Here is a 17933-nt window from a genome sequence, read left to right as displayed (position 1 = left end):
TCATGCTGCCATCTAATGGTCTAAATCAGCTATTTCCAGCTGACCAATTAAATCTGAACAATAGTTTGCATTATTCTTTGGACTATTCTTTATTTCCCTAATTTTTGATCCTTTGAAATCGATATCTGTTGTTCAGAATGAAATAATAGGATATTTAAAGATATATAACCTATTTTAACCAAACTTTTAATTTCTATTTCCAAGTAGTTTTTAATATTTCTTCCAAGTTTTTTTCCCCAAACTACTGGGAGGAGTGTGAGGAATGAAGAAAGGAGTTTTTGCAAAGTCACTCAGTAAAGATTTTTATCATCACACCTCTCAATCCTTAAAATACAAATGTTAAGGAGAGAATCTTGCAACATTGATTGGAAATGCAGGCAAAGTACCTCTGATTCTGGCTTTTTTGGGGGAAGAATGTTGTACCCTATGGCTAAGGTCTGAAGCTGACAACTGTAGCAAAGTAAAAATCCCAGAGGCACCCTACACTGCTCCCCCACAAACCAAGGGATTTGTTTGCTGTGATCAGTTCACGACAACAAGCTCCAGAACTGAGGGTTCACTTCATATGGGGAGCAAGGGCACCGCTCTCCACAGCCAAACAGCTTCTTGCAGCAAAATAGTACTTTATTCAATCAAAAGCATTTCAGTGCTTGCATGCCTGCCTCTCCTCAAAACTGCTGCTACCCAGATATGTCCCTAAATAGTTTGTTCTTTTAATACTTTTCTCTCCCACTTCTCTCTGGGGAGAGATTTTTGTCTTTTTTTCAGTCCTTCCACTGCGACAGTCAAATTACTCCCACTATAGCACTGACAAAATTATTGCAAATCAACATTCTTAGGATTATTTCTCAGAGCAGGATTCAGCTCTAGATTCAGATGCCTAAATTTAGGTATTTAGTTAATGTGTAGGAACTAAGTTGCTAAAAAAGTGAAGCTCTGGAGAGATCCATACAAAACATAGACAAACTAGCTTAAGGCATGACAAACAGCATTCTGGACTAGGAATTGTTCTGACTAATTCTTCCACTGGTTCTAAATGGAGACTGAGACTTTCTAAAGTACAGGCAGAGACTACTTGAAAGGCATCTGAGACTTGGATCCAAATCCCACCAGCACCCTGAAGAACTGCACCTATCTGCCTAAACACAAGCACACAGTACAACTCGAGATGCAGTTGTATACCTAAATCATCCCCATGATGTGACACAGGACTGACCTATGAAACACACAAGTTTCTCACAAATAGCTGGAGTCCTAGTGGATTATATGAAGCGCTACGATGACTGAACATCACTTTTAGGGATTCTGTCAATTGCCTAAACTTAGCTATGCAGGGCCATTTGAAATGCTCTAGAGTATCTGACCTTCCTGACCTTCTGCCTGACCTTCTGCTGCCACTCTAGTAAAGGTCTCCTCTAGGCCTTCTGCTAAATCCATTGGTACCATGTGGATGTCTCACACACCCCACGATGTCTCAAGCAGCATTAGAGACCTAAGTTTAGGCAACTTAGTGTCCCACATCTGCCACAGCATATTTGCTTGGGAAAAAAATCTGCTTTACACACAGCTGTGCATAAAATCCTCCTCTGTTGCAGCAAGCCCCAACATAAAACCTCAATAATGGGAATTCAGCAACAGATATTAGGCTAATCATGTGCCTAGAGTAACAAAAAGACTGCATGGGCTAATCTGAATTTTCCATTTTCCAGGTTGCTGGCCAATCTAATCAATAAGAGATCGAAGTCTTTCAGATCAAACAACCTTTTATGTTATGCACTGGAATATTTGTGCCTCAAACAGATGAGGCTCTCCATGCAGAGAGTAGTCTTTTGCTACAAGGTAAACAGGGTGCTCAAGCAGCACAGGAGAATATCTAAAGCTCAGGAAAATTTCAGACTTCATTTTCTTTTTGTAAATTAGATAACTGGGTTGTATAACTGTAGGTGTAGTTTTGGAGATGGTAATATCAATAGTTTTTTACATTGTCTCCTGCATTGCAACGCATGCACTACAAATTTGGCTTCGACAGCTGTTCTTCTGGCTAGATTTTCCTTTTTTCCCCTCATAGGACTATGTAACTTTTGTGAAACAAATGAAGTTGGGTGAGGATTTAGGCTGCATTACTAAGCACTCATGTCAAGTAACACTTCCCTCAAATCTTTTCCCTTTGATGCACATATTAAATCTTTAGGTCAGCATTCATAAAAGAAACAAACTCTTCATTTTATTCCATTCTTTCACCATACAACCTTTTATAAATGTGACTTGACAATTTTAGCAATTTATCCAATAATCACACAGTCTACTCTCTCTTTGATCATTAGATTGGATAACATGTTAGTCCACTATGAAGCAAGCAGCTGCAGATGTAGTTGGCCAAAAAACAGCCCTCAAGCTTTCTTTTATTATCCCTCATTTTTAAAGTGCTTGTTCAGTATTTAGGCACTGGTCCACAGGGCTGATATACATCACTTCGGGAGCAGAGAAGTCTACAGTTCTATGCAGCAACTGAGTACCCAGCAGGAGAGCAAATTACCTGGCAGGTAGGAACTACACGCCCAGGTAGGGTGATAGCCTGTGCTTTGTGACCAGGCAGCATAGCTGGCTCCTCAGGAGGCAAGGATACGCTGCTGCCTTATTTTTCTGAGTTTGGTCTTGCAAAGGGCACTGTAAAGAAGCATTAATTAACATCAAAGAAAAATGTGCTCAGAATGGTGGAGCTATGAAAAAAGAGAAAAAGAGGAATGGTTTGTGCACTCCCCCATGCTCTGAGGAGAAAGGGGATGGTCTTCTCCTTAGTCTGCAGTACACAACATATAAGCAGGAAGAAGCAACCCTACACAAGACCAAGATGAAGGCTCAGTGCAGCAGAAACTGTTCAAGTGCACAGAAGCTGTAGTTTATCCTAGGGACACCACCACTTTGCGTGACATGCTTGCAGAGCTATCACACCATCCAAATTCCTTAAAACCAAGCAAGAAACTGCTTTAATTACTTTATTTCCGTTCTTTAGCTTGTCATTGTTTTGTACTCCCTTTGTTCCTATATTTCACAAGTGTTTTTAATTTCGAAACCTCTTTTTTTATATATAGATTTTTCAAGCTCTCTAGATTGTGGCAAGACACATATTAAGGAATTTTATATATTAAGAAAACAACTAAACAACTTCTGAATTCTCCCAAAACTCAAGGGTTGGGTTTTATGATCTCTTCAACACTACTTTCCAAACTAAAACATCAAAAGCTGCTGTTCAGTTTCTAGTGGTTTTATTTCTTGGCTGAAAACTCAGTTTAGGTATATCTGTAAGATATGATTTTTTCTGTCACTTACAGACATTCTATAATTGAAAGTACTGCAGGACAATTAAACTTCAGGACTACTCTCTTCAGTTCTAATTGAAGACAAAAAATAAAACAAACCAGCATTCAACGGTAACAAGGCGAGTTGGACAAGCCTGTAGTCAGAATTGGTATCTTATTTTATTGTTTAACTGCTCTAATTTAAACAGCCATGTTTTTCATTCTTTTTTACATGGCTTACGCCAATTGCATTTAAGCCAGAGATGCGAGGGAGTATGGGTTCTAGCAATGGCTACAGATATGAAAGTAAGCACATGTTTTGTCCTCAGCTCTGCCAATAGTTTTCAAACCTGACCTACTGTCTCAAGGCTTGGGCTGTGCTGAGTAGCGTGCCAGTTCTCCTGACTCATGCCAAATGCTGTGCTGACAAACACGCAAGCTACATCAGTTAGCAACCCAGCCCTGAAAGCATCAACACCTCCTTCCCCAGAGTCAGCCTGGAAAACTCTTAGATTAAAGAAGCAATAAAAATGAAATCTTAACCATTTTTTGCTTTTCTGTAACATACAGTGTTTGAACTGGAAGGTCTTAGTGTGCTTTTGTTGCAAAATTGCTTGAAATTCCAACCTGTGAGCTTTTAAATTGGTTGTATATAACTGGTAAATTTTGAGTGCCAAAAGAGTATTTTCCTCTATTATAATCTCTGTTAGGAATATAGAAATCTTTGTTAAATAAGAAGTTGTCTAAAATGGCTGGATTCAGAGTTGACAACTTTTTTAAAAGCTCTGTCTTATCAGAGGCCATCAAACTTTCTTTTACCAAGCTTCCATGGATTTTACTTCAATAAAGAAAATCCAGAGAAGACTCCAAGTTGTTATCTACATTGTGAAATAAATGAACTGTAGTATACAGATACCCAAGCTACCAGAGACTTAAGCTGGTAATTTCACATGATTCAGCTCAGCCTCACAAAGACTTCATCAGCCTGTCACAATATGCAGTACAATGGTAACAACCCACTGCTGTTAACAAGTTAGCCAGTAGTGTATTCACTATCTTGAGTGAAAAGTCAGCATGAAAACATTCATACCTCATCCAGTTCCAAGCTGGACTGTGTTTTATCTACTTAGCTACCCTAGGAGGGGAGCTGACTTGCCCTGTACTTTCTAACTTAGCATAGGAAGAGACTTACAAGACTAAGACCTTACCATAGGGTTAAACACTGCCATAAATATCTTGCTCTCTGCCATGCTGAGATTTGCATGCACAAAGCTCTATAAACAGCCAGTATCCAACACCTACCCTGGTGCAGCACTATCTGCACTGTAAGCAACAGGTAGCTAGAGCATGTCCTGATAAAAACCACAGAATTACTATGGGAAAGTGTTACTGAGAACATTTTCTGCATTGAAGAGAGCACCTGTAAAGGATGCTCATTTGGGACATCACTTGCTTTCCATGCTGACTGCTAGGAAAACTTTCCCCTTTTCCTTTCTTCCTCTCACTAGTTTGCTTTCCTTTTCCCTATGAAAGTAGCTATCACCATCACTATAAATTTATGCCATCAGCTGCAGACCTTGCAAATGGATGTTGGCCCCTTACAAACCTGCTTCAACATCCTCTGTGCAACATACTGCCTATATAAATATGCTCCACAGTATGTGAGAGAATAGAGCTTCACACACTTAAATCAACCTAAGTTGCCCTTACATTCCAAATACACCCAGTCCCTCTCTGGTGAAGGCTCCTGTGTGACTAGAAAAGAAGATGTCTAAGTACAGTCATTGTAAGTCAAAAAGTAACTTCTGCTTTCCTCTCCCCCGAAAAATTGATTAATTTCTGAGCAGCTCAACTTCCAGTGCTGGAGGCAGAAAATATTCAGGGACACAAAGTCTAGAGACAAATGAAGGAGGAGGAATCACTGCCACTTTGACATAAATCATCTTAGCCTGACAGGGAATCTAGCTGTAAATTTTGCATACAAATTGCAACTCTCAGATCATGTTTCCATGAGGTACTGAAAAGGATCTTTTGTGCCACTTGAAACACTAGACTTTACTGGTATAGAGATATGCCTGGAAAGAACTTAATAGTCTATTTTTTTCCTCAAGACATTAGTCTTGCCAGTATCAGAGTTTCCCTAATGCAATCTCCTAATCTTCGTCTGTATCTTCACCTATTCGAAAAGCACATTTCTTTAAACAGAGATCAGTAAAGGGAATGCAGACACAGTATAAAAGACAAAGCTTCCAATTTACTTAATGCATTTTGTATTTTTTTTAATAACAGAAAATAATCTACAGTCAGAAACTAATAAAAATTTAAAAAAACTTAATGCAGCATATTATCTACATTAATTATCATATCTTGTTTTTAACTGTCTAAATAGTTTGCATTTACTTGGGTACTTCAGCAGTACTTCTATTCTGCTACCCAATTCCCAAAAATCAGGAAATGAATGCTAAATACAATGTGGCAGTAGAAGAAAATAAATGTAACATATTATACCACATGAACATAACACGGTGCTGCATCATATGCTTCATATTTCAGACTTCACTGGCTATTGTAAACGATCCAGACTGTGTCTCCAGGCTTGCCTGTGGCGAGGGTGAGTAGGAGATGCCAAGCCATGCTGACTGGAAGAGGTGCAGGATGGTGCCCATCACAGCCAGTGCCCCACAGCACAGCCAGGCTGAGCCACGTGGGCTGTGCTGAGCTGCAGGGCCCGTGCCCAGCAGCAGCTGGGGCAGCTCCCCCTTGGTACCACCTGCACGGCCCTGCCTTTATCTGACAGCACAGCACAAAGTTTTCACAGTACCATCATTGCTGACTATTCCGGACAGGGTTGTCTCCTTGTAAGCAACCTGTAAGAGTGTGAATAACCAAGAGGGGTTAATCTCTGCTGAGGCTGAGGTCTGCACGCTGTGGTGCCTGTGGGAAACAGTCCTGGTCAATGCCACACCACTCAGGGCCCAAGGTAGCTGAAGGCATGGAAGATTATCTGCAATATCCACTTCTGAAACCAGCAGGTCTAATAAACAGCATTTAAATGATGCCTTACAAAGTCTAAGTGCCTTTCTTACTGCAATCATAAAGGGCCAGCACCTCCCTATGCAAAACAAGGCAATGAACAATTATTTCTAACACAGTAGTCCATCAACAGTACTATACAGATCATTTTTCTGCTCCCTCTTTACTCTGGCAACCATGTGTGTACATGGCGTGTGCACAGCGGGTATGTGTTCATGCAGATAAACAGGTATGTCCAGTTATTTACTACTTAGTGTTAGTTATTACTCAATTTACTAACCACAGTATTATTAGCTATTCTGCATGGGTAACTGCACTCAAATAAACACAATGAAAAAGCAAGCACAGATTGTGGCCTTCTGTCCCACCTAGACTGTTTGTTTTGTGATCAGAAAAATCAAGTGGCCTTGGCTATCTAATGTGCCCAGAAAAATAACCTTCATGTATCATTTTACCCTAACACCAAAACATGGCTCTCATGAAAGTTTCCAAAGAAGCAAACTTATAAATTGAGCTAGACACACTAATCATTTTCTATGAAAAGAAATATTAAGGGTTAGCAACTGCTGAGCGTTTTGACATTCTATTTCCACCAATACTTTTCCATAATTAAGTTCAGATTCCAGAATTCCAGATTTTATGCCTTTAACTAGCTTTAATTTTTTCCAGTATAGCGTTAAATCTGCTAGTCAAACTAATCTCATTATAAAAGCAATTCAAATAATTGAAGGATTTCTAAATATTAACTAAACTCATTTCAAGCACCATAATTAGCTTTTTAAACCATGATGGATGTAAGCAGAGACACAGGTCAGCAGTGACTAGAAATATATGACAAATGATACAAAAATCAGGCACTGTTCCATACAGTAATTAAAGGGTTTCTTCCATTTTATTTTGGGGTTTTTTGTCTTCTATAATTCTAGGTATTGCTGTTATAAAACAACACAACCCACCAGCCAAGCAAATTTTAAAAAGCAACAAAAAATCCAACTCAGAATGAAGTGTTAAAACCCTACACTTCCCAAATGATCATGATTTAAAAGTCTGGGGAAAAGTAAAATAGAATTAAGTAAACTGAAATATTTTCCTTAGACAATTTTGAAATGCTGCTTTTTTTTAAAACTCCTTAATTTTTCAACATTGCAATAAATTCAATTTCTAATGAACAATAATTTTGAACCAAAACACTCCTCCAGAGTTCATACCCTCAATCCATTTGACAATTATGAGATGCATAAAAATGAACATGAAATCCATCAAGTCAAGCTTTATTAAAAAGGTAATATTTTTCACTGATAAAACATGTGATTAGAACTTTCTGACCTGTTTTGGTTTGGTCTTTTCTCATATCACAGATCATATTTTGTCTTACTTTTGGAGCTTCAAAAGACCTGGTCTAATACAGTTCCTCTGGGGACAAATATGGAAAAATGGGGAAAAAACCTGTCTCAGAGAAAGAAGTTTTCCAGATTACAAATTGACATAGTTCTGAATACAGGTTTCTAAACTGTGACATAAAGGATTTTTCCTAAATAAACATTGAGGATTCAGGAACTTAGATAGCTGACCAAGAAGAATGGTTAAAAAAACAGAAACCTGATAATGGTTTCAAGCCAGTTACCAAAATGCAGTCCTTCCAATTTTATATTCAATTTCTAAGAAAAGATTGCTTCATTTTTGATGCCACAGATTCTAATCACATGACATGACAGCAAAGAAAAGCAAAACCTCTCTCTGAAGTTAATGCTCTTCTTCCTCACTACCATGGCTGTGTAATGTGCTTTTTAATGCACATTAAAAAAAAATAAAAGCAGTTTGACACATCTTTATTCTTTGTGATGAACTTAGGGCACCTGTCTCTTTTAGGAGGTAATTATGCATGTTTCTAAATAAGACTGCAGACTCTTCTTAACAAATTTTTTAGTTTTCTTTTACTCTGAAATAACCTAGAAACTTTATGAAGATTTAGGACATAAGGATAAAAATATAAAATAACAGAAAGAGTACAAACCTCTGATTGTACATGCCCCGGAAATTATAATTTGCTCTGTAATTGGGGATTGGCTTTGGATCTAATGGCCTGTAGATGGCAGGCTCTCCTCTTTTCATCGCCAGACCGTTCAGCTCCACAGTTGGTGTTATACTGCCTGCAAAAAAAAACAGTGTAAGGTGCTTAAACCAGAAACACTGAAAAACACACAAGTAGGACTGAGCTATAGAGACCTTCAATAATTTTTTTTTACACTTAAATTAAAAAGATGCAACTAAAAAGACATTTCAATTTCTGTAAAAGATGGAAATATAGATGCCAACTTAATCACAAGCAATGAGAAAGAACATTTAAAAATCTCTCTCAGTGCATTCTCTATGTAATTTCAGTGGATTAACCTTCACATATGAATGAGAAAGTCAGTGTAATCGTCAAGCTGGTTATTCATCTTTCCTAAGTACCTAATAATACATTATGATACTTCCTGAAAGAACTAGAAAGATAATAGAATAATGTGTCTTTCTGCTGAATACCATTAAAGAAAACCACAAATAGAACAGACCATCATTGAAACAAGCATGAAGTAACAGGCAGTACTGCATTTATTCAGGAATCTGACAACAAGTTAGAAAAAATGTTTTATTTGCATGAAAACTTAAGACTATGTCTAAGAACTAACGGTATCATAGGAGTGATCTAACAGACTGGGCATACAGCTCCTGGAAATCAGTGCAACTACAGCCATCTACTGGTGACAGAATGCAAAAACAGAAGGCAGCCAGTACTTGCCCACTTGCATGGTTTCAAAAATGACAAATAAGCTACATCCAGCTTTCTTTCTTTTTTATTTTTTCTTAGATAAAATATTCAGCTACAGTAATCCCCTCTTGCACTGTTGTAAGAGAATCCTAAATAAGCTAAATGCGCATTCCAATAAAAAGAAGTTAATATATTCTAAAAGTATTTTCATGAGAGATTCAAATAAATTTACCCTTAAAAAAGATATGATTAATTTTCCAGTCTGATATTGAAGCTTTATATGCCAAGTGATGAAAATGTTTATGTAACACTTAAAAACTTATACCAACAACAATTTTTATAATTTCCAGAGCATGACATTACTATGAATTCAAAATTTTATAAAAATACAAAATGTCATTTTGATGAAAAGATACCTGCACATATACAATGCACCTTTCTTGAAGAAAAATTACAGTGTTAAGTGATAAAATTTTTAATTAATTCTCTTAAAGCCTCTTCCTCTTGTTATCAGATTTTCCATCTAAGAATATGCTCAAAGCCAAAAAACTCTAGAAACTCAGTAATAATCTGTAATGTCAAAAACCAAACTCAGGATCACTTTTCACAGAGGTTTGAGTCTTCTGCTTTCTAAGCAGCCAAAGTCACAGTGACTGTGAAGGAAACAGGGCAAAACCAGTGACCTGGGTCTGGAGAGGCAACGTACTGATCTCCAAAGGAGCGAGAGAACACTACCACACCACTCTCAAACAATCCTTCATGGCCAATGCTCAGGATAATACTCACAAGTTCTAAAGGAAATTTACTCCTGCTTTTCTCTTTCCAACACAGAGAAGATAAACTGCAAAATTACTTCATTTTAAGAAAGTGGCTGAAGAATACATTTTTAAAAGAGGGGAGGGGCAGACAGAAATTAAAGGGGAAAAGGGGAAAACAGAAAAGGGGCAGGGGAAAAGGATTGTTTAAAAATAAAAATGAGAAAAGATTCTCACCACTTGATTTCCTTTACATTAGTCTGAAATGAAGTTGTTATTTTTTTTCCTTTATTGATCAAGACAGAACAGATTACTGAGCATGTGCATGAGATGTGTACCTCACAAGGTTTTGCATGCACTGAAGGCAACTTGCAGGTAACAGCTCAAAAAGAAGGCTGCAAGAGACCAGTATACATTTTTTCTATTATTGAAATAAGTTTTTAAAGCCACCTGAAAGCTTTCTGAAAGCACAGGTTGCTCTGAAGCAAAACTTAGCATGCAGGAAATTACCTGTCAAAGTTCTCAAGTTCCCAGCTTTTTGTTTATGCCAGAGATGCAATTTCACAGGATTGGGCTGGATAAAATTGCCAACTTCATTGGAAAGTTAGCTAAAATAATGCTTTGGGAAATGTGTTTTAGTTAATTCAGTCTGGTTTTCTCCTGTCTGCTTATCATTGATCACACACCATCACTTTGAACACATCTAAGCATTACCTAATTAATATACTCCCTTACAGTTCAACCATTTTAGATATGTGCATTAAAAATTCTTCCATGAAAGCTTACTAGACATTCTGCATTATCCAGTCATACTATAGCTATGTTGATTTTCATCCTAGAAATTTAAGCATCTTGTTAAAATTACTTATTTAGTGCTATAATATACCAACACTTCAACAAGATCTAACACTCAGAGGAAAATGTCATACCTGGATTATTGTTTACATTGTTTTTGGGTGGTCTAGGCGTTGGCTTGGGAAGGGTAGTTTCATTCAATGCTTTGCTAGCAGCAGCATGTTGGGCCTTTTTAATACTGCTTCCTTCAGCTTCCCATGTCTGTTCTCCAAGAGTCAGCTGCACTGTGAACATCTTCAAAGACAAAGAACAGGTAAACACTGGCAAGATTATCACTGTGGATTAGAACAATCTGTATAAAAGCTTCCAGGGCTGAAGAGAAACCACGCTCTCTTTTCATTGTGTTCAACTCCCAGATAATGCATCTGATTCCTCCAGAGATCAGTGAGACCTTATCAGTGAGCAACCTTTGGCCTTTCAAATCACAAAGTAAAATAGTGTAATGGTAATGTCAATTATCAAAGAACAGAATAATATTTAAACCAAGTAAGAATAACTTCAAACTGATTCTCTGCTCTTGGAAGACTATGTACAGGTCAGCTATGAACACATCTCTTCATATATTTGAGTATGTTTAGTCACTTTACTTGTAGAAAACAAATACTAAACATGCTACAAGAAAAAAAATCAATTTTTAATGATTATGTATGAATATAAATGACTACACACTTCTCAAGGCAGCAGAGAATTTGGCCCAGATAGCTTTACAGAGTGAATTAATTTCACACCCAGATTTCTAAAAATAATGCCTTTTGTTAGGGCAGAGTCACAACCCAAGCATGTTCATATAGATAAAGTAAGAAGCAAAAGAATTATTATCTTTTTTAATGAAACTACAGTTCTTAACGTAAAATCTATAGTGAGGACGGAAACTGTAAAAATCCAGAGTTCAGAAATGGACTAACTGATAAAAACCATATTTTTCAAATTCTGTCATAGAGGGCTATTTCAAGTATCCATGCTGTGCAAGTTGTGCAGATAAAACTCAACGCATGTTTAAGATATTAGATGGAGTCTATCTTCTGTATGATATATAAATGTTCTGTTTAAATTTGAGCATCTGAGAACAAGGGGAGAAAAGCTAGAAACTCAATATATTTGCCATATAATCACTAGATAAAAGGCAGGACTTAATAGTCAGATACACACAGTAAACTAAGAATCACCTACCTCAGAAAACAGACTAACTTACTTGAGTCAAAGAAAAAAAATATCTACATATTAGTACGAGAAGTATATAAAGTAAAATTTTAATTTTGACAGCTCTCTAATTTATAAACTTATTTAAACTTGCTAGATTCAGGACCAGGTTTTTAGAGATTAATATGGTGGGCAAACTTTAAATTTGCCTTTACATATACATTTTTTTAGCAAGTATTTGCAAACAAGCATTTGAACACAAGTATGTATGTGTCTCACCACTCAGCCCTCTGCCCATGCACATGCTGCATTCAAACTGAATGCTATAAATACATACTGGTGTCTTAATTACAGCCTTGAGTTTTGCCCTACTGTAATTTTCAGAAGCACAATGCAAGTCCCTGTATCACAGCTCTTATTGCCATGTTGTTTTTGCCACAGCAGTCACAACAATTTTCTCATGGAAGAAAGAGAGAAATAGTCTCTTAATTTTACACTCTGTCAAACCCTACCCCCATCTGAAAGCTAAGATGGGTATTAGAGCTAAATACCCATAATTATATAAATTACCTACAAACATATATCCTTATTAATAAAAAAGTTGAAATTTGATTTCTGGATCTGAAGTTTATATATTTTATATTTTGCAAGAAACTATCAGTACAACATTTTTATAGGGGAAAATCCCAAATTTAAATGAAAATATGATAAATAACAGCTACTTATCTACCTATAACTCTTAGTGCTTAAAGCAATAAATAGAAACTCCAGATGATAAAGGGCTTGCTCAGTAAATTTCTGCCAGCACCTTCTCACTTAACACATCTGCCAAAAAAACTCCTGCAAAAACCTACACATAGAAGTAGGTTTACTCCTTTATTAAAGGAATAAACCTGCCTAAATCCAAACTCTGGAGCAGACAGTGGAACATTTAAGTCCTGGAATACCGGAGCTAACAGTTCTGCTATTGACTGAGAGACATTTTTCACCTGAGGAAATTTCTCTTCCTTACACCCAACATAATTCACCTGATGTCCAGAGAGCAGAAAGGCAAAGGCCACCACGCTTGTGCTTGTTTCCACTCTGCTGTGCTTGTACAGTCAGTCTCTCTAAGCTCCGACAACTCTTTACTCCTCACTTCTTCTATGTGAAACCTTCTCTCCTCCTTCCCAGTTTTTGAAGTGCTACATCCCTCACCCCTTTCCCTTTTTTCTGTACCACCATCCACTTTCTTTTGATACTATTCCTTTTAAATTTGTGTCCTGAAATGACACTGATGTGGAAGGACAGAAGATATGATCAATCTGACTTATGTACTCCAAAACATCATTTATGCTAACAAAGACTTTCTGATTTTTCTTATGACGAAGAATCCACCTGGAGAGCAGACTCCTAGAAACCCTAACTGCACTGTTAGTAAGAGCCACTTCTCTCCCAACTGCACTGTTTCTAGTTTTCCATTTCGCCCCAATTGTCTAAACTTATTTTCCAGAGACAACTAGAAAAAAAGGGCATAAAAATTTACTAGCATTTGTGGTCATGACACAGACCACAAATGCTATTCTATCTTGTAGAACAGCATATTGTAGAAATGCATATTCTATCTTGTAGAATATGTCTGAAAATTGTGAAAACCACCAGTGGTCAAGAACAGAGTATGTGTAGGAAAAAAGCAATATGAGAAGCTCCTTGAATGGCCAAGCGCAACAGCAGCACTACATCCTTCAGGTCATGCTTCCCAGGACAGAGTCATGTCTGTTTCACATATTCTGTCAAGTATATAATCATATTACTAGCAAGACATGATACTAAACTGCTAAGAGAGTCATAATAAATTTAACCTCTTTCTTAGTTTTTCATAGGTCAAAACCTGCATAATCTTATTAATACCACCCTTGTTCTTCATTAATTTCTCTTTTTTTTAATCTCACTACACAGATTAAAATTAGACTTAATATCCTTCTGAGTCTATAGAGCACATAACTGGTTTTTTTACCACTGTAAGCACAATGAAAAGAATGAGGTGAATTGAAAAATTGAAAAATTAAGAAAGTCATTGAAAATCTGGATATCAGAAGTGCAGGTAATGCAGACTTAAATCATTCCACTGATATCAACTCCTTTAAAAGTAATAACAAATATATCATAGAATCAATACAGTTGGAAAAAACCTCTAAGATTAGTGAGTCCAAACCTTGACCAAACACCACCACACCATACAAACTATAGTACTAAGTGCCATGTCCAGTCATTTCTTGAAAACCTCCAGGGATGGCTATGCCATCACCTCCCTGGGCAGTCTATTCCAATGCTTAACCACCCTGTCAGTCAAAAAATTTTTCATTATGTCCAAACTGAACCACCCCTGGCACAGTTTGAGGTTATGTCCTCTTATCCTGTTGCCAGTTGCTTGGGAGAAGGGCGCCCCCTTCCATCTGTGAACAATTTCTTATCCTACTAAAATTTTAAGCATAATATAAACATCATATAACTCAAATCGCCTTACTGCTGAGAAATGTAAACAGCCAAAACCACACCGCAACCAAAGCAATTATTTTTTCACATAAATGGAAAAAAAAAGGTAACACTATAAACACAAGAGTGAGAAGTTACAGAAAGCCCAACAAATTTAGTATGCTGCAACCTAAAACCAACCAGCCAGTGTACCCTGTGGTGCCAAACACCTCCAGGAAGAGGAAAAGCACTTCAATTTTCATTTGCAACAAGGGATGTTAAAAGCAGTCCCGCACCTGCTGACATCATTTCCACCACTGTAACACGTTCAGCATCACTAGCCAGAGCTGAAGGTCAGTGATTTGGATCAGTTCTGCACGAGCTGGCAACATAGTGTGCAACACAGGAACAAGGGGCAAGGGCAGAGACAGCCCACGAGGAGCTGAAACTGTTACTAATCTACACCCTGGCCCTGCTGCCTCATGTGATTTGGCCACTCCAGAAATACTATGTATAAAGCAACTACTAATTATGGCAGTGTCTCAGATTTTTCTAGGATTTTTTCCTCCCCCAGTTTGCTCCTAAATAGGGAGGAAATTCAAAATTATATCCAAACAATACCATGAGGATATTCCTCTGTATTCCCCATCATCTGAAAGCATCCTAATTTTTATTTATTAAGTTGGACATCTATCCATGAAGTGGCCAAAATTAGCTGCTAAATCACTAGAAACTTCTGTATTATAATCACATTATGAGTTTTAGTATAACCCTACATTGTAAAGTTGCACAATAATAAAGTTTGTACCCTAGAATGCAAGATAGACTACCAACTTCATGGACAAAAACTTGCATCAATAAGCACTTTAAAAAAAGTCACAAATTTGTCATCACCTGCATTACCATGAAACAAATGCAGAGGTAGTTATCAGAGGCATGCTGACTGTGGAGAAAGATTCATGCAGCCTAAAAAGCAAATGCCCCAGAAAGATTAAGGAAGGGTGGTGATACCCTGGAAAGACCTTCATGAGGTCTACATAAAGACCAGCAAATGTAAATTCAAAGATGAGAGATAAAGTAAAGTACAAAATTATCTACAGGGCTTCTGTAACAGAAACACAGGCATACTTTCTGAAAGTGTGGTATAAAAGAGCAGCAAAATAAAGAACAGGAAGAAAGCCCTTACACTAGAAATGTAGCTGGGTTTGACAAGCACATTTGTTCAAACCATGATATTATCTGTTCAGCATGTAAGGTATGGCTCATCACCTGGAACTGTGACCTTACCTTGGCATGAGCAGGCCCTCTTTCATTCAGAAGCTTATACTGGGGTTGAATTCTATTGAAACGGGCTAACTCATTTACCAGACACATTGGAGTTTTCTCTTTGGGGTTTGCCATGTTATCTTGGAGAGGAGCTGTAAACAAAGAGTCTGTAAAGTTTTTGTGGAGAAATGTACTCTTCACAACTTCACAAAGCTTTGCAAAAGCAGCATGCTTAAAAAAGGAAATACTTTGGCTAACCACAACTTTTGCATATATGCTAAATATAAAGTTTAAATAGCATTTATATATTAATCACATGAGACTATGTAGTTCACAATAACAATTTTTGATTACATGCAATTAAAAAAGCCCCAAAACTATTTCTTTCCAAAATGTCTTTATGAAAGATGACAGTGCAGGATAGCATATGCATATTCTATATTTTCTGTGTCACCAAAGTTTACTGTCAGGAATATACCAGTTCCTGGAGTTGACTACTCTTTCAGAATTGAAAATTCTGAGTTTTTCCACTCTTTGAAGCAGAAGTGGGTAACATTAAGAGTTATGAGACAAATACAGTAGATGAAACCCTGCAGTCCCCACTTGTTTCTGCCAGCTTCTTCCCAGAGTTTTACACTTTTCTCACAATACCGAAGTCACTCTCAGAACACTCCCATAGAACACCTCCCCCTTTAAGGTTTTAGTTCTGCTTTCTTTAGACAGTTTTACTTTCTATGGGTTTTTTGAAATTTATTTGTATTTATCCCTAACACACACACGTTGTCACTCTTGCTTGTTAGGACGACACTTCTGCATTTTACACCCAGTTCAGCATAGAAACTACAGCATTTATTAGGCCACAAAGGAAACACCAAATACTGCCAAGCATTCAGAAGACATTCTGTTCTAGGGAAGAGAAATAAACTTGGAGACCTTCCTGCCCCACTAAAGCTTCTCTATAAAAGATACACTGAGAATTTGACAAAATAGACATGTTCTTTCCTGAGCTTTTATATCATTGATTAAAACTTCACTCCAAATCTGAGCTCAATAAAGAAACTAATCTTAGTAAACAGTTTATTTAGACAAAACATTTTTCTACATGGGTTTTCTCCTTTATTTTAATCCTCTTTAAGACCTAATAATTATTTTTTAAATTAACAAGTCATCAAAAAGATTAATTTGAACACCAAAGAAAATATATCTGGACCAGCTTACCTGGTGAGTTGATCAAAGACGTGGGATCCACAAGGCTGGCAGTAGGACTGCTACAGCTGGCAGCCGATTCTGAAATGGATCCATTCATTGAGGATGGCAGACTCAGTGCATTTGTAGCTGTAACTGGCAGGGGTAGCACCACAGGGGCCATGGTGGGTCCAGACAGGTTTGCTGTAGTCTGCATTTTAACTTGTGCCATTGCCTGTCACTGCAATAAATACACTGTTATCAGCAGAGCACTCTGCATTTTGACTGTCCAATGACTACAGTGGTATTAGCAACACTCCTTTTTTGCTCCTGGATCCGGGTCACAAAACTGTCCACAAAAGTCATGCCTCTGCTAACATTACTTCCAAATGGAGGCACAGAGAAACAGAGCTCAGAGCCAAAGAACATCCCTGGAGAAGAACCCGCACACCTTGACTCCAGGTTCTGCTTTTCAATGCTGCCTGAAATACAGCAGGAATAATTACTATTCTAGAATTAAATTCTACACAATTATTCTGCAGATGAGATAAGCACTTGCCAGTATCTTCAAGAGAGGATGACTTTGCAACCAACTGCCATAGCAAACTTGCAAACTTTTGCCATTGTTTCTCCAATGAAACATGAGAAATTATTCTCATGTATTAAATAAGAACACAAGAGAAAATCCCTGTATTTTTTTTTGGCCTGGTACAAAATTAGAAAAGGTGGGGGGAGAAAAAAGGAAGAAAATACAAACAAGCAAAAAAACCCCACCAATGATGCAAGTTCTTTAAAAAAAAATCACTTCTTATTCAGTCAACGAGTGAAGTACTTCAAAATCCTTGCATAAATTACTGGTAGAGGTACCAGGATTTCCTAAACTAGCCTTTAATCCAATGGCTAAAACATTTACCTGGAATATGCCAGGTACTAATTATCTCTTCATCTGCTCAAATTAGTTTCTTTATTGCCAAAACCTGTTCTCAGGCTAGGTCGACATGCATAAACAAACCAGGGTTAGGGCAACACTTCATATTACTCACTGGAGTATGCTCCTTGGCAAAATTTGGGCTACTGGCTGAAAACTCCTGCTGCTGGAAAAACTATGCAGGAGCAGTTTAGAGGCCTGCAGGCATCCCAGGTAATCCACTCAATTAAGAGAGAAACCAGTCATTGTCAGTCATCTGGGAAAAA

The 17933-nt window shown here is 37.5% G+C and overlaps 1 protein-coding gene across 9 annotated transcripts in view; it reads right to left on the bottom strand.

The window, feature by feature from the left end:
* Window positions 1-17933, bottom strand: part of STAU2 (staufen double-stranded RNA binding protein 2) — a 170003-nt gene that overhangs the window by 134262 nt on the left and 17808 nt on the right. For 5 of the 9 annotated variants that reach the window (XM_068186589.1, XM_068186632.1, XM_068186617.1 and 2 more), the window contains exons 2-5: window positions 16773-16980; window positions 15576-15721; window positions 10769-10928; window positions 8347-8482 (exon numbers count right to left, since the gene is read on the bottom strand). In XM_068186589.1, the coding sequence (XP_068042690.1) occupies window positions 8347-8482; window positions 10769-10928; window positions 15576-15721; window positions 16773-16971 (641 nt within the window). In that variant the 5' untranslated portion in view covers window positions 16972-16980. Of the gene's footprint in view, window positions 1-8346; window positions 8483-10768; window positions 10929-12862; window positions 12886-15575; window positions 15722-16772; window positions 16981-17933 lie in introns of those variants that run through there. The other 4 variants (XM_068186610.1, XM_068186638.1, XM_068186644.1 and 1 more) reach the window with 3 other exon arrangements.

The sequence above is a fragment of the Anomalospiza imberbis genome, chromosome 1 (assembly GCF_031753505.1).
Source record: "Anomalospiza imberbis isolate Cuckoo-Finch-1a 21T00152 chromosome 1, ASM3175350v1, whole genome shotgun sequence".
Lineage (NCBI taxonomy): Eukaryota > Metazoa > Chordata > Aves > Passeriformes > Viduidae > Anomalospiza > Anomalospiza imberbis.
Note: the sequence above shows the minus strand (reverse complement) of the source record. Positions and strands in the feature narration are given on the sequence as shown.